Genomic DNA, 22,935 nt, shown 5'->3' with positions numbered 1-22,935 from the left:
TGTCATGTGACTCCCATAGACACTATGCAGTGCAATAGATTTAAAAGGACGAACGATTTGGACCAGAAGATATAAGAGGTAAGCTGCTCCTTCTGTTTATTATAATATGTATATAACATTACAATGTAGACGTGTTGGGGGTCTGTTTATCGAAAATGTAACATTTTTTATTTAATTTCTGATCAAAAGAATGAAATAACCTAAATGACTCAAAAAAAGATTTGTTTGTTTGTGTGTGTGTATGTATGTATGTATGTATGTATGTATATATGTTTGTATATACTGACATTAACTATGTTAATCAGTAGTGTATGTAATCAATCATATGTTAATATACCCCAAAAATATCCAGAGAGAGAGAGACTTAGTGGACAAGCTTGGCTCCAGACATAAACCATCTGCAAAAGCACTGGAGTGAGAAATGCAGTAATAAAAGAACTGGACCAGAGTCTGGACTTAACAGTACGGTAACTCCAGGCACACATACACATGTGCTCACAAAACCTCCAGGCTAGAACCAGATCACTACAGGATGTGCTTAGTGAGGCAAGATGAAAAGAAATCATAAAACAAAGTCAAGGAGGAAGAGTGCTACAAATTCAAAAGTTCAACCACTGCCAAGAGAATGAACACTTCAAAACTTCCTGACTCTGCTTTTACAAAGTAAAAACACAAAACAAAATCAAAACAATTCATACTGTTTTATAGCGGTAATATCTATATATTTTAAGTATTCTCTTGAATGTATTGTTGTCATGATCCTCCTATATTTGTACGTGCTTTTTGTGTTGTTGACACTTGCATTCTCTTATGTTGAAACTTGTCCTTGACTTGCACAGCATGCACTTCACCCCTCATATTGTCCTGATTGTCTTCACCTGCACCTTGTTGAATTTCATTAGCTTATTTATTTAAAGACAGTGTTTCAGTTAGGTCATGCCTTAGGCCATGTCCACATGTAGCCGGGTATTTTTAAAAACTGACATTTTTTTCTGTGTTTTTTTTTTTTTTTGGTGCCTTTCGTCCACACGCAAATGCAGTTTCGGTCATTAAAAATGGAGCTTTTGGAAAACGTCCAAAGTGAAAATTTTCCAAAAATTTGTTTTCAGTGGTGTTGTGTAGACAGGGGAAACGAAGATTTTGGCTTGTTTTGCCGATGATGTAATTGTCTATGTGCCGGTTTCCTTGATTTGACGTCAACTTTGTGTATGAGGATATTTTGTGCAATTGTGGACTTGCATACAGTAAACTAGTCACTGTGTTAACGATGCGTACTGTACGAACAGAGGTGCCTGACTGTACTGCAAGGATCACTGCTACTACATACTGTACAAAACTCTGACGGCACAGACTGGGACGGCGGTTTCGGATGAGACCCGTAGCCTTAGTTGGGTTGTTAAGTATTAGGGTTCGAGTTATCCTGTAATTCCTAGCTGTTGGTCATAGTTTAGTCTCTCTTCCTAGTTTTCATGTTTTTTTAGATCCCACACTTGTTTTATTGTGTTAAAGCTCCACTTTAATAAACCACAGTATGCACTTGCACCCTTCCTCCACTCCCCGCATGACAATTATATACAGTATGTGTTAGTTTATTAAAATGTATATGTACATTTACACTGCCCAAGCAGAACAGGTTTGACCTTTTAAGCAGGATATTGTACAAGTGTGTATTATTCTAGAATATATAAAGACGAGAGGTCATCTCTTGGCCACGTTCAACAGGAAAAACCTTGCGTGTTATTTATAAAACATATGTACAGATCTAAATCGAGTAAATTGTATATGTCCAGTGTGATACATGCTGAGCAGTTAATTTTTTGCTTATTTTCAACTGCTAGCATTTTTAAGGATTAATTATCATATGTTCTTGATTTATTATAAAACAGATAATAAGACAAGAACATTTTGGGACTTTATGAACCACTTTTTTTTCCCAGCTGGGTATAGCACATACATCTACGACAAGAAATTCAACCAGGTAAACACAACTTGTGTCCAGATGTTAGAGATGCTGCAAATGACCATAGGTTGAATTATACTGTTCATGCAACCGTCTGTTCATTAAAACCAATTAGTAATTAAAAATAAATTGAGCTATAAATATTCTCTCACAGCCTTAAAGAGAATATATGCTCTCTTCAAGTTTTTTTTTAAGACTAATAAGAATTTAACACATTTACTTTATGCACCACATTGCTTTTAAACATTTGTCTGTCTGTCACATTTAACCAACTGGGAGGGAGAAGCCTCTCAAGTCCAGGTATTTCTATTCCTTAAGCAAGTGCAAGTCCATTCATAATCTGTTAGTTAAAAGTTTTATCCACCTGACTGCCACCAAACACCCATTAAGGTACAAACTCCACAACATTGCCCAGAGCATTACACTGCTTTGCAATTTAGCCTACTTCCCATAGTGTGTTCTGGTGCCCTCTCTTCCACCAGTAAGGATGTGACACACTATAAAAGTAAATATGATTCATCAGACCAGACCACCATTATCCAATAGCATTGACATGCATTGGTCTTGTTCTAATTATCATGTGCCCATTCTGGATGATTTGTTGTTGGACAGGGTCCAACAACAACACTCTGATCTGTCTGCGGCTCCACAGCCCCATACACAGCAAACTGTGGTGCAGAATGTTCTGACACCTTTCTATGAGACCCACCATTCACCTTTTTTTTTAAAGCAATTTGTGCTACAGTAGCTCTTGTATGGAATTGGACCAGATGGGCTATCCTTCACTCTCCATGTGGACCAATGAGCCTTCAGTGCCCATGGTCCTGATGTTGGTTCAGTGGTTATCCTTCTTTGGACCACTTTTGGTAGTTACAAATTATTGCCTACTGGAAACATCCAACACCTGCTGTTTTGGAACTGCTCTGACTTAGTCGTCCAAGCGATAACAATTTGGCCTTTGTCAAAGTTGATTAAACCCTTAAACTTGGCCATGTTTACTTTTTCTAGCACCTTCTTTTCTAGCTTTAAGAACTGACTCACTGCCTAATAAATCACACCCTCTGACAGATGTCAATAATCAATATAATCAAAGTTATTTATTTAATCTGTCACTTGTTTAAATATAATGGCAGATCCATGTATGTTTCTATCACCAGGAAGTAGAACAATACAGCAGTGACTTATGGCATCACATTTCTGGCCCAGTGTACACTGCAGGGTGAGCCATTCTTGTGTAAATTTAGGACTATGTAGGTGGAGTGGATCTAACACTGAAGCATCAGTCTCATTTAGGCAAGTAAAAATCCATACATAGATTTTCATCATGTAATATTAGTCTTGATCTTTTTTTCTTATTTTTCCCTGCATAATGTACTAAAAATTTGTGACTAAATGGTTTAAATCATTGTTTTTTTTTATCCATTTATCCATCCATTCTGTAGTCCAACTAGGGACTGTGAGGGAAAATGGTGACTGTTGTATTCATTCCCATTTGTACAACTGTTGTAGGACCTCTGGTCAACATTCACAAACGCATTTACACAGTACGGGGAGTTTGGAAACACAAATTAGCCTAATATTTACACCTTTGGACTGTGGGAGGAAACCCTCACCAAACCTGGAAGTGCAAGGTGACAATGCTAACCACTAAGCCACCGCAAAAAGTGGGCAGGTAAACTTTAAGAAGTAGGATGAGTTTACATTAAATTGTGTAAATTAAATGAAAAAAATAAAAATAATTTGAACAAATGTTTTATTGCGACAGGCTGCAAAGTGCCTAAAAACGAAATTTTTAAATTGGTTGCCACAACCTCAGCAGCAACCTCATTTCCCCTCCCATCTCTTCCAAACACCAACATTCATCAACGGTATATTGAACACCGCCTTAATTATCTGCCATCATCTGCACCTGTTTCTCATTGGTTTATGCCTTAAGTTAGATGTTTTATTTTATTTTTGTTATGCTTGTGTGTTTCATAGATTTCTGTTTGAATTAAAAAATAAATAAATGAATAAATAAATCCCTCTGAAACTGCTCAGCGACTGGACTGAAAAATGAGGGCCAAAAAAGTCCTTTAGGAAGCCTGGAGAACTATTCCTCAAGACTACATTAAAAATAAAAAAAGTCTGGCTTTTTGCAAATAAAATATGAAGAAATGAGGGGTGAGTCAGACTCAAGACGGTGGAGAAACATTTTAAACACAGTAGAGCTTATCTGAAACAGGACAAAACAGTTCATTTTGTTTTTAAGGAATATTAGTTATAAACAGTTTAATTATATTGCATTTTATCTGTGTGATTGGTAATAAAAGTATATTAATTGCATAGAGAAATTAATTTCATTTATTTGGTAATATTGTACAAACTAAGTAATTAAAAAAGATTAAAACACAGCGTGTGTTTGTGTGTGCCCTGTGATGGATTGGCAACCTGTCCAGGGTGTATTGTGCCATGTGTACCAGTCTCCTGGGATGAGCTTCAAGCCCTTGACCCTGTACAGATAGTATATAGAAAGTGAGTGAGTCTTTTTTTGTCTCTCTCTTTCTCTGATAGAGCTTCGGTAGTGATTCACTTAAATTTTAATTTCTCTTTTTGTTTTGAGTGAAAAAAACACAGCTCATGAGGATCCACGTCTCCAATGATAAAGTTGATCTACAGCAGTGACTGTTGTGGGTCGATGTTTAATAATGGAAGCCAACAAAATATTCTGTTTAATCCAATCTATGTATGGTTTCAAGAAATCTGTACATACTATTGTCCCAGGGTGCTCCATACAAATCTGTACTCACAAAAGCCTTACTAGCATTTCAAATATTTGCAAAAGGAACAGATTTAACCAAAGGATTATAACACATGCCTACGAAGATATACAAACAGACATTGAAGATGAGCACCCCTATTATTTCTCAGAAGGCTGGCCTTTAAAAGAGTTCACCTATCAGTGCATGCCAGACATGCCTCACATATGGCCTCTCAATATGACTCAGGCAGTGTGGCTGTGTATTAAAAAAATGTTATTCCAGGATTAAACAGATGATCCTTTATGCTGAGCCTTAACTCACACAAATCCACTGGCTCTTATTAGGCATGGAGCGTATTACACCCTGTTAATCTCCCTAAAACTCTCCAGCGTGGAAGATTCAGCCACACTTATGCAAAGACTGGTGTTAAACTGGGTGCGCTGATATCGGATATTAGATTCCGCCCTTCCTGCATTCTTTTTTTTGTGTGTTGCAAAGAATGCCTCTACAGTTTTGTGCTACTGTATGCAAAGATTGTGGGAGAAATGATTAGCAGCATGTATTTGCATCATTAGCAGAAATTAACTGCTACAATGTTTGCATATTTACAGAGTTTCAGTGACATCGTTCCATTGTAATTTTCTGGGGGCGACTGAAAAAGAATTGCCAGAATGCATAACAAAGTATTGTTCCTTGTGTTTGAATAAAAGTACAGATTTTTTTTTCTTTGCTTTACCTGTAACTAAATGTGAGAAATTTAAACGTGGTTCATATCTATTTAGGAGATACTGAAGCGCCTGTTTGAAAAAACATTGCATGCCACTTGCAATAAACTTACAGTGAAATTTCTCATCATCCATCTTCCCTGTTTCCCAAAGCAAAACATTTCATTTCCAAACCTACTTTCACGAATACCTAATGCCCATAATCCTCTAGACCTCTGGGCTTATCCAGATGTCCAACCACCTGTTTGGTGCAATTCACATCTTGAAAATGTGTAGCACTGCACAAAAAGCAATAGTCTGAGTATATACTTTTGTAATGTTTTCAACATTAAATATTAATACTGAAGACACTAACATTATGACAAAACAGATTTACAATTATGTATTCAACAAAAAGGTAGGACATAACCCAGCATATGTTTCATATCTTAGATTCTTCAAAAGTAGCCACTTTTGCTTTGATCGCAGCTTTGCACATTCTTGAAATTCAGCCTCATAGGATGGTTTTTCAGTAATCTTGGAAGTTCCTTGAGGTGTTGAGTAATTGTCTGCTTTCCTTTCACTCTCTCAACCAACTAATTCCAAAATATTCTCAAGTGGATTTAGATCAGGTGATTTGTGGTGGCTAGGTCATCTGGTGCAGCACTTTATCACTCTCCTTCTTAAGTAAATAGCTTTTACATTGCCTAGAGATGTGGTTGGGATCAATGTCCTGTTGGAAAACAAATGATGGTTGCATTAAGTGGAAACCAGATGGAATGGCCTGTCACTGCAAAAAGCTGCGATAGTCATGCTGGTTACATGTGCCCTCAATTTTGACTAAGTCACTAACAGTGTCACCAGCAGAGCAACTTCACACCATCATTCCAAAGGACCTTGTGTTTCTTGGCCCTAGTGAGCCTCTTTTGCTTGTTGTTATTCTGAAGTAATGGTTTCTTTGTTGTAATTGCAGGAAGCCCTGCTTCACGCGGTCTCCTTAGTTAAAATATGTTTGCCCCATGAACTACAAAAAGCATTTATGTAGTTGTACTGTAGTACAGTGTCACCAATAGGGCCATTAACTCTGTACCCTTCTGATGGTCTAAAGCACATTTAGTAAAGCAAGAAGGGTCACAGATTAACTTGACAAGACAAGGCACACCTGTGAATTAAAAACTATTCCAGATGAGAGGTTGCCATTAGTGTGTCTAAAATATAAAGTATATTCTGAGTTGCTTAACCCTTTTTTTTCATTACAGTGTTAAAATAATAAAAATAAAGAAAAACCACTGACAGAGTTGTTCTCTCCAAACTTTTGACTAATAGTATATATGAACAATTTTTTTTTAAACAAAGCGTTCAATATTGCTATATTTGGACTGACCAAACTTCATATATAAACATCAACTGTAATAAATGCATATGGAACAGACTATAGAATACGTACAGTATAAACAGTTCAGTTCTGACTGGTAAATATATACATATACTCGTTTATGTACATAAAAGCGCTAAAAACAAAATAATGTTTACCACATGACCATTGGATTTTTCTGTTTTACAACACATTAACGTGAGTCGCCAGGTTTGATGACAGGTACTTTTTCATATTAGTACACACGCAAATTTCTAAATTAAACTAGCCTGCTATCTAAAGTATTGCTTTATAACTTACACATGGATAGAGTTGCAGGTAAGAGATGTTATTTAATTATTACAACAATTTAGAAAACATAACATGGGTAAATTAGAAATGTAAAGTAAACTTGAAACAGGTGTCGAGATCGCCAAACTACGTGGTATAGGGAAAGCATAAATTAGAAATCAGAAAACAAACCTCAAACATGAAAAAGTCAAAAACTAAGGCAATTACAGTAAATAAATCTTGGTAACGTCCAGATAAACTCACGGGAGCATATACTTTGCAAAGTCCCTCAATCATCGAGTTCTATTTATGCACCTGGGTAATTAAGTCCAGGTGCGTACACACTTAGAATTCCAGTGATTTGGAACATGTCTGTTGAGAATTGTAGTTCATCTCCACCATGCTTGTATGCTGGGTCAGTCTTGCAGGTTCACCAGACAATTATATAGTCAGCTATCATTATTGTGACAGCTATCTGCCTAAAACATAGTTTCATTATCACAATGCGAATGGGTATGGAGATTAATATCTGTAATATCTGTTAGTTAGATTTAATGTCTTTAAGTGATGGAATGCAGATGAAATGTTTTATTTTTTAACCCGTTTAATAATTCAAAGTCAAAACATAACGTAGAAATGAACCTTAGATTTTTCTGGTCAGGTAGTGATTCAGCTCTATAATTGTTTTTCCTTGATTAAAGCATGTGACAATTTATAAGGGACATCTCAGGGACAGAGGCAAAACTGTGATCGGGTTTTACCCACCATTAAAACCCTCAAATACTGTTTTGGGACACTTCAGCCGAGTTGCAGTGGCAGAAAAGTGCAATGCCAGCAAACCTCTAGCAACTAATGTATCCTCCAGACATCCTCTGTGCCTTTCAAGCAGTTCAGCTCTTGGTGAAAATCACATTTTGTTTGGCAAATCTATGTACATGTGAATAATTCACTAAAGAAATGCATGCAGTTACCCCGTGTCTATAGAAAACACGCGAGTCCCTTTAAAAATGTTTCAAGTGTTATAAAATCAACCCATGGATAGACTCTCCAACCTCCAGATTTCTAAAATAGGCATTGAGTTCACATTTACTTCATTCTGATGATCAAATTATATGTAATTATGTACAGTACATTAGGCTCATCATGACTGGTTGCCAGGATAACATATGCTAATATTGCTTCTCGAGATGGCGTGAAATGTTTGTTAGGAGCTAGCTAATTAAAGGACATGGACTGCATATGCTGTATTCTCTCGAGTAACTGTCCTTTTTGATATTACTTGCAAATGTTACTTGCTCGTACTGCAAAGTTTCATCCAGTCACTTAAACAATGAACATTTTGCCTTAGTGCCATAATACAGATCTACTAGTACACACATATAGCATTCAGCCATAACCTTACCACCACAAAATGTTAATACATTACCATGATCAATTATATACCAGTGACAAGATCAAGAGCACCCGAGGTTCATCTAATGTGGTCCAATCCCACAAAAAAAACAACGTAGTACAAATTGCCAAAAGAGTCACTCAGGTCACCACAGCTCACTGACTGTCTTGTAGGGTGTTCTTGGTATTTAGTCTTGTAGGGTGTTCTTGGTATTTAGTTTACTTACAAAAAGTATTCCAAGGAAGAATAAACACTGAACTGGCAACTCGGTTATGGGCGGCCAATGCTCTCTGGTGTGTGAATAAAATAAAGGCTAGCCTGTCTAGTCTGATCCCGCAGAAGTGGCACAAATTGCTCAAAAAGTTAATGGTGTCTATAATAGAAAGCTGTCAGAATACATGGTGCATGGCATTCCTGCATATTGGACTGCATGGCCTCAAACCAGTCAGAATGTCCATGCTGGCCGCTGTCTACCACCCAAGGTGCCTACAATGGGCATGTAACCATTATAATTGGACCATGGACTATATATACACACCGTACAGTAGCACATGGACTTATGAGTATCTTTTATGACATTTTTAAGTGATTGCATTTGACGTGGCTAACAGTGTGAGGTAGAAACCACTCCAGGCTTGGCACAACACCATGCAGTTCATGCAGGAACCTCACTGACATTTTCCTTAGGCAAAGAATCCACATTATATTCTTCATTCCTCCAACAGATCATAACAATCCCAAAACTGGCTGTAGTTAAAATATCACGGTATACTGTGCATTAGATATTGGAATAATTTAATTGTGCTCATTTTTGTTTTATTTTTAATCAACTTATGAATACAGCTCACTGGCGGTCATGTGGATACCTCCATACCTTTCCTTCTCTACCTCAAATTTCTTCCCTTGCTGTACAGAAACTAGGCCAGCATTTACTATAGGGCACAAAATCCTGCTGTACTGTTTTCCTAGGGTAATAACATTCTATTTAGGCTATCTTTAGTATCTTTTTTCGGACCCAAAGGAACACTGATTTTACCATTTAAAACTTTTTCTCGAAAGCTAATTAAAGGTAGACCACATGCGGCGTCTCAAATAGACAATACACACTAAATATACAAGACATCCCCTTGAGAGTACCTCTTCAGCAACAAGGTAAAGTACAGTTTAATGGTTTAATTTCTAGTGTGAGCTAGAAAAGAAACACCATCTATTTCTAGTTTCATACTTTTTCTGGTCCATATGCACTTTCATTTCCACTCCCTTTATCCAACACGAATCATCTGTTAAAGTGCACAACACAGCAACCTCTCACAACAGGAAGGCTTTCCAGGGCTTGGTTGGTTCTTTTTAAAAAAAAAAAAAAAAAAAGACAGCACAACCGCACAAGCAAATTTGCAGAAAGTTTACTTTTTGATTCACAGTAATGTGTTAAAGGCTTTTACTCTTCCATTACATGCATATAAGCTTACAGTTCTGCATTGTTCATTGTGCAAACCAGTGGACAAGCTTACTAAGCAGGTTCTTTCACTCACTCGTTCATCGTCTGTACCATTTCATTCAGCATACAGGAGGCCTGGAGCCTATTCCAAAAGACTTAGGGCACCAGACAGGGTACACACTGGATAGGGTGCCAATCCATCTTTTAGCACACACACACACTCATGCACTATGGGCAATTTGGGAACACCAATTAGCCTAATCTGTATGTCTTTGAACTGTGGGAGGACACCAGAGTACCCGGAGGAAACCCAACAAGCATGGGGAGAACATGCAAACTCCATGCACACAGGCCTTGAGGAGGGAATCAAACCCAGAACCTGAAAGTTTCAGGACAGTGCTAACCACAAAACCACTGTGCTACCCACTAAAGATTTTTTCTGAACTCTGCTAAACATCTCACTCACTCATCGTCTATCCCACTTTATCCTGTATTTAGGATTGTGGGGGGCCTGGAGCCTTTTCCAGGAAATTTGGGGCACGAGGCTGGGTACACCTTGGACAGGGTGCCAATTCATCGCAGGACACTTACACACTATGCGCAATTTGGGAACACCAGGAAACCAGAGTAGCACGAGAATCCCACCAAGCCCGAGAAGAACATGCGCACAGAGACGGGAATCGAACTTGGCTGGGAATCAAACGCGAACCCTGGAGGTGCAAGGTGACAGTGCTAACCATGACACCACTGTGCCGCCATCTGCTAGTCTTTAAATTAATTGGATAGACACTAGATATTCTTTGTCTCATCTGTTGAGGATTGTTTTATTAATCATCAGATATTGTGTATATTTTAGATGATTCGAATGGTGAATGGTCACATAAATAAGTGTGAATGTGTGTGAAATTATTTACTACTGGGATTTTATTCAATCACAAAAAGGTAACAACAGTAAAAATCTTAAAAGCAGATTTTCGTTTGGACTATCTCCTATTTCTCAGCTATTTCTCCATGTTGTCAGGTATTAGTGCTAGAAATAATATTTAAAAAAGACTTAATGTGCTTGTCAATTTTAGGTTCTTTCTCACTCTGTATTTTTCTGCACACATGTACACACACTGCTAAAAATTGGTAAAGTACACTTTTACATGATACGCAATTGGTAAAAGGTAATAATGTGTATCTGAATTCTAAACACAACAGAAAATACAAGAGTACAACATCAGTGACTCCCACTAGCACGTCCTTAAAGGAATTCATTTATGATAACTAGCAAATAAAAAATAGAGACATTTTTCTTTCTTTCTTTTTTTTTTTTTTTGCATATTGTATATCATGACTTCTGCACAAGCTAGTCTGAACTGGATGCCAATAAATGCAAAATTGGTCCACTGCAGTGCTTTATCAGGCTACTGATTGTTGCTCATTATGTACATTCATACCTTTTCATTGCTGACTAATCGACATTTATACAAGTTTCATTTATTAGTCACTGGTTAATGGCTAGCAACTTGCAATTTAATAATGCACGTTGGTTTATTCAACTATATAGAACATTTAAAACAGGAAATGAGTTGGAGGATGGTGGGAGTACAAAGATCAAAAAGAAGTGCAATAGTTTTACTCAAGCCAAACTGGGACATGATGACGGTTCTCATGGATTAAGGCATAAAACCTAGTGATATTTTACTGAAGCACAGTATTGTATGGTCATGAGACTCTTGGCGCGGTAAAACATTTGAACGGTTTAACGTTTTAAAGAAGGCCACATGCCCGTGAATGATGATCCCACCAAGGTGGCTCAGAGCTCACTAAAAAAGCTCCCAAAAACATTCTGCAATGTTCAGGAATGCCTGATCCTTGAAAACCAACAGATAACTTGTCATCAAGTTGCAAAAGAGACACATCAGTGTGGGAGCTGTACAGAAAATCATTCATGAACATTACTTGTACATTACAGGAACCTGGCTTCGAGTTATTGACACATGTTTGGGGCTTTACAGGAGTTCCTTGGAGGCCAGTGTTTCAGACATAAAGCAGGCAACAACAACTAAACTCACTCATCGCCTATACCACTTTATCCTGTATCCAGGGTCGTGTGCGGCCCAGAGCCTACTGTATCTCAGGAGACTTAGAGCGCAAGATGGTGTACACCCTGGAAGGAGTCTTGGACGTCTTAGAAAGGTAGCGGTAAAGTAGTAAGGTACTACTGAGGTTAGCAGACTTATTATAAACATAAAGAGAATATAGGCCTACAGTACATAAGTCCCGGATTCTTCCCCAAAAGAGATATTCAGTCTTCTTGTTCGTTAGTCAGTCAATTTTATGTTTCTTATAAGTGAAAGTTGGAGAGCCCAGCCAAGAGTGCTCGACTGGAATTCATTTATAAGTGCATTGAAAACATCTGAAGTATATCATACTACCAAATGCTTGGTTTGTACTTAATAATAATAATAATAATAATAAAAAACTTCTTTATTAACATAACGCAATATTGCACTAGCCATGGTACAACATCTATATTTTATTAAGCATCACCATGAACTTAAAGTTGAATAAAGCAATATTAGGTGATACTTAGAAGACCTGAATAAGCCACAGGCTACAATATATTTGATGGAACTTTTTTTTTTGTTTGGTTTGAAGCCTTTCATTTTTACTTTTTAAACCCACCATATACCATCTGTTCACAAAATAAATACGGATGCAGAGCGTGATTGTCTCATGCAAGAGATTGACCATCTGTTTTCCAAAAAGGGGGGAAAATCCTCTAAAGAATTTCCAAAGGCATTTCACAGGTTACCTTAATTTTACTTTGCTGATCTGCAGGAGGTCACAGGTCACCCAGTCTCAAAAAAGTGAGATTTCATGTTGGTGTTTCCCTTCCACCTGTTGTTTTTTGTCTCTGAGGCAATTTTTTGAATCCTTTGTTTCAAGGTAACAGTATGAATGTAACTATTAATGAAGCCAATACAAGTAAAAATAAAAAATAAAAAGTTTTCAGTGATTTAGAAAGACATTTTCCATGGAGGGGACCTGGATAGTGCCAAATATTAGAAACAGACAGGTCATGGATGGTGATGAGATAATAGAGGTTTTAATGATTGCAACACTATACTGATTACAAGGAATGTTTATATGATATGCAGGATCCACACTTCCGGGCAAAAGGAAAACGATCATTTCAGAAGGGTCAGATTATTGTGCTACATCAAGCAAAGAAAACAACTAAGGAGATTTAAAATTACTGTAACTGGGTTAAAACCTTCAAAACCTGGAAGGATAGTGCTAGACCATCAACAGCTGTGTGACCACAAGAAAACCTATTCAGGAAAAAAAGGTTATGGTTTGTTCGGGAGCATGGAGATTGGACTTCGGAGCAATAGAAAAGGATCTTTTAATCTAATGAGTCCAGATTGACTCTATTTCAGAACGATGGGGGCATCAGAATAGGAAGGAAAGTATATGGAGTGATGCATTCATCATGCATAGTGGCCAATGTACAAACATCTGGAGGCAGATCTGGAGTTCTAGGTCTACTGTATCACGTAAGTGGTTTTTGCAGCCTGATAATGACCCATGATCAATAGAGTTAGACAATAATGTTTAACTTCAGACTCTGTCAGCTTTCAAGCTATACTTTAATCAAACCTAGTGTACTTGGATAGTGATGTGCAACCCATGGCAGTAAAAGCACTTTTTTTAATTTTTTTTTTAACAATGGAACAAGAACTATAACAGATGTAGAAAATGCTTTAAAAGTGGGTAGGAATGTGAAAATTATAGAAAAATTTAATCATTTCATTTAAGAACAAGTAAATAAAAAGATCAGCATAGACTTTATACAATGAGAATGATGTGACTAGTGGATGCATTAGCAGGCTAATCAACTCCTATGTGGCCCCAAAATCTGTAATCTTGTTAGAAAAGGCATATAATCATAGTTCGGTCATTATACTATTATACTATCCCTATACAATCTTATTTTATTTTGATCAATCATTTTGATACATTTCTCAGCAGTTTTCAGTAGATGCATCTTAACTGGCTTCCTTATTTAAATGGTTCCATTCTCCCTTCTGACTCATTAGTGTGCAAGAATTTATTTTCTGTTTACAAAAGCCTAAACCGAAATCCATCGCAATGCTGCCTATGCAAATGTTGTCTTCTGCTCCTCCACACAAGTGCATGTACAATAACAAGACATTGATGTGCCTAAAACAGTAAATTAACATATCAGTTATGGTAGTCAGTGTAAAGGCCAAGTACTCCTCTTTAAGGTTCAGTAAGCGCTACTGCTAGGAGATATGCTAATGTGTTTCAAGCTGAGCGGAAGATGTATTCTAATGCCAGCTAAATATTCAGGAGTCCTTCGTGTGAAGTTTTTCTATTGTTTCTCTTCATTTACTCCATGAATGTATCCTGGTATCCTGGTTATGCAGTCAACCCTGACTTCCCCTGTCAAGGAAAAAAAAAAATCCCATTCCACTGCTGGTTCAAAGCACAAGAAGCCTGTCTTAGTCATTTGTTACTTTGTGAATAACTGAGAGAGCCTTTCACATAACAAGGCTCAAATGCTGTTGACCTTTGTGCCTGAGACTTTCAGGTAGCTCAGGTAATTAAAAGGAAGGAAAAAAAACTTGGAGAGCCAAAAGTCCTTGAGGCGGGCTTCTCTATTCCGTTATTTTTCACCATTATTTATCAGGGGCTCAATAACGCTGCCATAGCCATTACTGCAAGCCTCTGCCAAGAAGCCCTTCATTTGTACTGGCAGGCCAAGATGCAAAGGAAAAAAGAATAGAAGCAAAACAAATAATACACTGAACTCACGTTGACCTTTTCCTGCTGATCTGTGACCATCTTCAGACGTCTGAATTTCTTTTGCAGTTTATTTTTTTCCTAGACACAAAGGCCAGATCTTTTTTTACCAACTAATGGACTGCTCACCAACCTTGTGAACTTCAAGATGGTTTGTTAAAGCTATGATACTTTTATAAAAATACAGAAACTAGTATTTATCTGTTCTTTTCAATCCTCTCATCAGTTTGCTTGGGAGCTAGAACTTAAAAAACGTGCCATTTTGGTACATTTTTATTGATTACATTAATTGCTAACATCATAGGACAGCTTAGTGATTAGCACTGTCGCTTTGCAACTCCAGGGTCCGAGTTTGATTCTTGGGTGTGCATGGTGTTTGCATCTTCTCACCGTGCTTTGTGGGTTTCCTCTGTGTACTCTGGTTTCCTTCCACAATCCAAAGACATGCAGAGTAGCCTAACTGGCATTCCCAAATTGCCGTGTGTGTGTGTGCCCTAAGATGGACTGGCACACTGTCTACGGTGTACTCAGCCCACCTCCAGGCCCCCCACAACCCTATATACGGTACAGGATAAAGTGGTAGAGACGATGAGTAAGTGAGAGAGTGATAACATCATAACCAAAAGAATATTTCAATCCACCTTATGGACAAAATAATTACGGATGTGCAGAATTATGACTTGGTCAGCTTGTGAAATTTATTTCTTTTTAGTAACCACATTATTCTCCTCAAGATTGTGGTGGATCTGGAACATATCCTGGGTACACTGAATAGGACATTGGACACACTAATTCAAATCTAGTGTCAAATTAGTTTAGCCAGTATATTATCTATTAGCACATTTTTTTGAAGGGGGAAGGCATTTCATATGGACAGGCTTGTCTCCGGGTTGCACAAATCAAATCAAACGGGCAGGCACTCTTTTAAGGTTAAAACCCAATATGCTTTGTCATACTATGGTTGTTAAGTAATAAAATTCATCACTTTTTCATTAGGTCCCCGTTGCATTGGAACATGGAACTGGCCAAAACACTGGAGCTTTACTTGCCAAGTAATAAAATTGGAGTATGGCACAAAAGTACAGTACTGTGCAAAAGTCTTGAGCTAACCCTTATTTTCTCTATTTTGCTTTCAACAAGCCAGACATTTCATTTTTTAAATGTAGTCTTGAGGAATAGTTCTTCACGCTTCCCGAATGATCTTTTGGCTCTCATTTTTGGCACGTTTTAGGCTCTCATTTTTAGTCCAGTCCCTACCTGAGCAGTTTCAGAAAAATGTGTTTTCTTATTCGTTAAGCCACATATTGATCTACAGTATGCGTAAAAATAATCATCTAAGGCAGCAACCAGTGAGAAACAGGTGCAGATGATGACAGATGATCAGACCGATGATTGGTCTCCTTCTGATGCTTAATGCTGCGTGGTTGCAACTGATGAGAGGGGAAATGAGGTTGCTGCTGAGGTTGTTACATAAACAACCGATTTTTTTTTTATTGTAAACATCTGTAACCATTTCTGTCATTTAATCTACATTATATAATTTAATTTAATATGAAGAAATGAGGAGTGGCTCTAGGTGGCACAGCACGGTAAATGTATACATCAATTCTATTGTTTGCATAGCACATTTAACAACCATCATAACCTACAAAGCCTCTGAAACCCAGATCTAGCTTTAGATGCCTAATGAGCGCACTAGAAGCGAGCCTAAAGAAGAAAATCTTACTGTGATGATTTGAGGAAATCTTGGAAAAAAAAAGAAAGACATTCAAATGAGAACCTCTTTTGCAAGGTAACCGTAGGTAGTGAAATAATTATACCATACAGGTGACGACAACAAATGATAGAAGGGTCAGGCAGCATCTGTGCAGTGTTACCTGCTGTCTTTTACAAGTCCAGGCTATAAATGTGTTATTTTATCTTTTGGTGCGCACGCACACGCACACACACACACACACACACACACACACACACACACACAGTTACTAAGGATATGCTCAGATTTGGCTAAGCATATGCATGAAAAAAAGACCTTCCGAGTCATACTAAGAGAAAATTGAAATTATTTTATGCTACAACAAGACCTCTGGCACATGTAAGCATAGAACAAGCATATGGTGCATGCAATCTGTCAATTTCTACAGCATCAAAGCTCAGCATGAGACCTATATTATACAGATGGTTACATATATGCAGAAATCTTTATTTATTTATTTTAGAGAAATGCATTGCTTTTTAATTAATTAAATTTTTTTTTTTTACAACAGATCTTGAATCAAAGTCAAAATACAGTATGCTTAAGCAGTTAGCTAAAAATGAATGTGGCAGTATCATCCATATTTTTTCTAAATAGGCTTAATACATGGATAGCAGCATCAGCAATTTGCGTGTGACATATTTCTTCGCATGATGCGGAGTTGATTTTTATGTAATAATAAAAATAGCTCACCTTCTGGTCAAGGCTATAGGCCAGAGCCCAGTCCTCTTGTGAAGGATGAAAAAGTAGACTTAAGACGTAGAAACTGAGGCGGTATTTCTGGTAGCTGGCCCCTTCATCAGAGCTAATGAGGACGCTGCTTTCGAACTCCGGATCCGTCAACAACATTACCTATCACAAAACAAGACCTCAGTGTCACATATATACAGTTTATAACATAATTATGTACAGTATATACACAAACCAATCAGGTACTTCTATAAACAGATGTATGCACTGTAGAAGAGGGACAATAATACTTATCATACTTTGTTACTGTACTCTAAAACATGTCCAAGAAAGCATGCGTTTAACCTCACTCTCACAGGTTGTTAACCATCGTATAAAGGGAAGACCTGGCTAGTGATTGCAAACTGATGATTAATTTAAAATAAGGGGAAAATGATAAACTCGCAGATTAACTCCTTTTTCCAAGCCTCAGGGTTTTGTTTATCAGCCAATCAGTTTATGAATAAATGTAATAAATAAATTGATTTTATTAAACGTACTGTAGGTGTAAAGCAATATTACATTCTGCCATGTCCAAGGCAAAAGCATTGTCATTATTTAACCTAATATTAGCTGATGTCAAATAATACACACATAGCAGAAGACTCCAATTCGCACCCACATCAGAGTCATTAAATCTGATAAGATTTAAAATGACAATATTAATAGATAATAGCCCATAAAAATGTCTTGTTGGGAAACAACTTAAAGTTTAATTTAAGAATGTATTATGTAACTTAATATTAACATTTAAAACCTATATTATGTTTATTAAATATAAATGTTTATATAGGACTTATTAGTTATTAAGTTATTAAGCTTTCTCTCTAATACCTACAGTATACAATTACTACTAATTATAAAAAAAATATACCATTATACCTAAAATAAAATTTATTATTTAGTTAATGAGGTTAATAAGAAGCATGCAAACAACTTCAAAAAACAGAAACTGTATTTAAGTTTACAAAAAAATAATGTACTTTGATGTGATTGAGGTGGTATCAAAAAGTCTTGAGACTAGTTTTGTAACATGCCAACAGATGGCAGCACAAGGCTGCACACACAGTCCAAGACACCAAACTTCATAAGTCAGTGTGCCAAAAGACATCATCTTGTGTACATCGGCAACTGTGCAACTGGTGCTATCCTGACCACATGTTTTGATTATCTGTGATTTCACCATAAGCGGCAATTTGGAACAAGTTTACAGCAATGCTGCAGTGAGTGGTCTGAGGTATTTTAAGTGGCATATGCGCTTAAAAAGTGGAAGAATGTCACTGATAGACGGCAAAAAATAAGGGAGCATTCGACAACTTGTGCACGTTGATCGTCGGAGAACTTAAATAATAATAGTATTAATTGTTAAGTAATAATGTACTTTCTGTTAAACAGTGCTAAATTAGAAACACTTTAATACCACCTCATAAAACATCTATTTTTTTAATTGTTTAGACTATAAATTTGAGTAATCTAAAAGCCTGTGTTTTTTTTTTTTTTTTAAGTTTTAACATAACCACTTTGCTATGTGGAATGTCAAATCTTTGATACACCAAATCTCAACCTCCTTTTTGCTCGTTAATAAGCCCCTTCCTTCACTTCAGCTCCTCGCATCTTATCCGGCTAAACTATTCTTAGCCTACACAGTTTTTTGATCTCATCCCCAGAGTCTAACCCTTTTCATAAGGTCCCAGCAAGCAATCCAAGTGGCGTTTGAGTGACATTAATTTGGGATCAGTGTTCATTGCCAACCTTATAAAAACTTGCAGTGGGGATCAGAAGGAAACATTGATCTCCTGTGAACCCTTTTGAGATGAGGTTGCAGCTGATTCACTGTTGATCTTTGCCGTCAATATGATTTGAACTTAGTTGTTCCTGATATTTAAAGGTTAAGCAAGCATACACTTGCAGAGCCACCATTGCGATGGTTCCTATAGGAAAGGTCATTTCATTTGGAATTCATTCAACCTAGTGCGACCAACCTTGTTTCTCTAACAGAGTCACTCAGCACATTTTAACATTGTGAATGGAGGGTTTAATTAGTTGTACTGTGTTGGCTTGATATGTAAAATTCACACACCAAGCATGATGGAGGCTAACTGAGAATACCACGTAGATCCTCTCAAGCAGGCAAGATCAGCCTAGAATAATATAAAATGTTAAGGGGATGCAGGGAGAAAAGAAAGAAGAAAAAGTTCTGAAGTCAACATTTCCATTATGGATCATTACTTGCAAAATAGAGCTGCTTCGGTTTGCTTTAGGACACATGTATCATTAGTGACTCTTTTGCCAGAATAATAAACATATCTCAGGCTAATGAGGACCAAGCTGCAAAAGAAGACTTAAATGCTTAATGTAACAGGTGAAGGTACATAGATATCTAGCTTTAATTATAATTAAAGTACAGTATAGAAGTCAGACTGTCAGCCAGACTGTATTTCTCACCGCCTATTCAAGCTTTCCTTACTCAACCGGATTTGAATTGGAGAAAAAAAGGGTGCATTTGTCAGTGACAAACATCCCACCCCTCTTTCCCCAAGCTTTAACTACAAATCCCTCCAGGCGGTGATTTAGATAAATTGTTTTTCATTAAGTGCCAATAAACAGCCAGGAGAATCGCAGCCAGAATTTGCGCATGCTGAGGCCCTTCCAATTTTACCATTCATTACGAGCTCGAAGAGATGGCACAGACGCCCCTCCCGATTTCCACTATCTCCATAGCTTGTCAGATGCAATTTACCAGGTTTAAGGGGCTAATCATTTTCTAAAACATTGTTTTAAGCAAAAGCACTTATTATGGAAAGGAAATTACTTTTGACCTTGGATTCTTGATGATGCTATGGGAGTTTCACCTAATCATGCCAGAGAACAAAGAGTCCTTGAAGGAAGTTTTAACTTGCTAAAAGGAGATGATTCTGGCCTATCAGGGTCTCACTATTTGACCCAGATTTCTATAGAGATGAATAAAATATATTTGCTATTACTAAAAGTAGTGCATTTAAAATTATTATTTGTAATATCTGCTCAAGTAAGAATAACCAGTCTCTTCCTGTACTGCTCATGGAGATCGTTTCCACATCATAAAGCATTTTACTTCCTTCTGTTTATGGATTTGGACTTCCACTTAATGCTCATTTGTAAATATGTTTAGTTTCTTATCCTATACAAAAAATTCAACCAGGTTTTGGATGTAAATATTCTACTGATTAGTAGAATTCATGACGCCATCAGTTTTCCCAAGAACACCTAAATCACCAGCCCCAAAAAAGGGTCCAAAACAATCAATACCTTCATATTTTACAATAGGGATTTAAGGTTTTCCTTGAGGAAGAATATATTTTGCAATTTTTCCCAACATTCCTAATGTACTTCTTTGTCCACTGTAGCCTTAGCTTATTCTATACAGGGTTCTGTATGTTGTGCATTAATGAGATTCTGTCCTTGTCACCACAGGTGTAAAAAGTGGTTGTTTGTGATATTGGAGCCTTTCTGTAATGTTAAACTAGTCTGGCCATTCTCTTCTGATGGCTCTCAGACCCATCATAACTGATGTCTAATCTGTGTAAACTTAAAGAACTGATGCACATAAAAGTCCTAGGAGATCTTCTGTTTCTGAAAAACTCACACGTGCCCATTCATTAATCCATTGTCTATACCACTTAGCGTAGCCGGTGACCTGCAGTTCATTTCAGAAAACTTTGGGCACAACGAGTGGGCCATCCCAATGCAACCCAACCAATGGGGTGCGGATGCAACCTATTTCAAGTCACAAGCACACACAAATACCACATCTACCACAGTACTAGATCTCACCACATATCTTAAGACTGTCGGAGGAAACCAGAGTACCCACCATGGACAGAGAGAACATGCAAAATCCACATACTCGGAACGAAGTTGATATTTGAACCCTCAAGGCTGGAGGTGAGATGCAACAATGCTTACCTCGAAGCCATTGTACTGCTCCACAAATTAGATCCAAAAACTCTGGACTTAGAAAGCCCTATATGTTGATGATTTAGGTTAACATGATAGCCATGGCCAAATGCATCTATGTGGGACGAAAATTATTGATCAAAAATGGCAGAAACAGTAAACACTAAATGTTATTAGCAGAAGCTCCCTGCAGTAAGTTGCAGGAGCTTAATCTATATCCTCTAAATACTGATCCATCGGGAAGAATAGTAAATACTAGTTCGACTTGCCTGGAGAAAGGAAAAAAAAAGAGAAAAACTCAGTGTGGAATTAATCATGTTAGACATCATCAGTTGCCTTTGTTTGGAACAGAAGAGCAATAAAGTTGAAGCAGGATAATGATTAGTATGAATGACCTTGTATTCTTAACTTGTATTTGAAAACAAACTCAGATTTTTGATTCAGATGAAAAACATATAACTTTTTTCATTGTGCCATTATTTATTTAATCAAAATAAAGAAAAAAAGAACGTGGGCAATAATAAGTACCCCCTTATCATCAGCAAGTGTGTAGACCTGTATAAAGGTAGACGTTTTGTCAGTTGGCTGGTCTGGAGCTTTCAGGTGTATGTTACCATAATGCCAAGAGGGAAAACCATAAGGTTTTAGATAAGTAATTGTTGCTGCACATCAATCTGAAAACAATTTCCAAACAATTTGGAGTTCAACATTAAGAGAGGAGGGTATGTCCAAGCACATTTACCCCAAGGTTAGACTTTGCCTACAGCCCTCACCGAGCGTGTTAAATGTTATGACGGCACAATTAGAAGAAGAATGAATGTACCATAAATAATGGTACAGTAAAAAGATGACTTTATTGTATTTTTGCACAAACAAATACTTTTAAATAAATAATAAAAACAACTTTTCCACATGATTGTAATTCTAAGTGAGTTGATCAAAAGATTCTTGGGGAAAAAAAGCTTATTTGGAGACAATGGCTATTTCATTTTTTCATTCACAAGAACCTTAAGAAGATTTGCCTCATGTTTCTGCCGAACCGCTCCCATGACTCTGTCCCAAACTGGCTTCAAAGTCAAGAGTATACTTCATAAATCAAATGCTTTTCACAGCTCTTGTTAGTCTTTTCTAATTTAATTGCTGTCTTCGAGTGCCGAGTCTACTTTAGCCCTCAGGGAGAGACTTATAGGCTTGTCTGAGATTGCAGGATGGAGGCCATGTTATTAGCCACTACTCACGTTCCCTGCTGAAAACCTTAATTCTCTTATTGGACTGCCAGGCCTCTCGTCACACATCTCATGCTGTCTCTGTCATGAAAAGAGAGAGAGAGAGACGGACCAAAAACTGGAGCAAGAATTTGGACGGCAGGGCTGAGCTTTGGTAGAATGGAGAAGAATCGAATAATGAGGTGAGAAGTTAAGATTACTGAGTTGGTGGGGGGAAAAAAGCTGCAAAGAAGATTTTATTGACTTTAAAACACCTGACTGGTGTCTTAACCTGCTGCCCTTCTGTTATCAAACAAGTCACGTTTGTGGTTTATAAATCATATCCCAAACACAATTTTGTAAAACTAGTGTTTAAAAATTTTGTAGCTTTGTAATGCATGTTCTTGCTGTTACTAGAGGTTTGTATATGGATGATGCTTCCTGCTTGACTCTGGACAAGTATTTCACAATGCTCAAGATGGGTCTAAATGTTTATAAAAAAAAATACACCTGGGGATTTTTTTTTTTTGGGGGGGGGGGGGGGGTTGGTAAGAGTAAGCAACTTTATTATAGTAGCAGCAACATAGTGGGGAATGTTGTCACCTTATAA

General features: G+C 37.3%; 1 protein-coding gene across 1 annotated transcript in view; it reads right to left on the bottom strand.

Moving 5' to 3' along the window:
* The window catches only part of sorcs3a (sortilin related VPS10 domain containing receptor 3a), a 287,711-nt gene that overhangs the window by 92,701 nt on the left and 172,075 nt on the right, over positions 1-22,935 (bottom strand). Inside the window, exon 4 of the mRNA XM_053477444.1 lies at positions 17,149-17,307. Within this exon, the coding sequence (XP_053333419.1) occupies positions 17,149-17,307 (159 nt within the window). The remainder of the gene's footprint in view (positions 1-17,148; positions 17,308-22,935) is intronic.

Source organism: Clarias gariepinus, chromosome 18, assembly GCF_024256425.1.
Source record: "Clarias gariepinus isolate MV-2021 ecotype Netherlands chromosome 18, CGAR_prim_01v2, whole genome shotgun sequence".
In the NCBI taxonomy this organism is placed as follows: domain Eukaryota; kingdom Metazoa; phylum Chordata; class Actinopteri; order Siluriformes; family Clariidae; genus Clarias; species Clarias gariepinus.
This window is presented reverse-complemented; position numbering and strand designations above follow the sequence as displayed.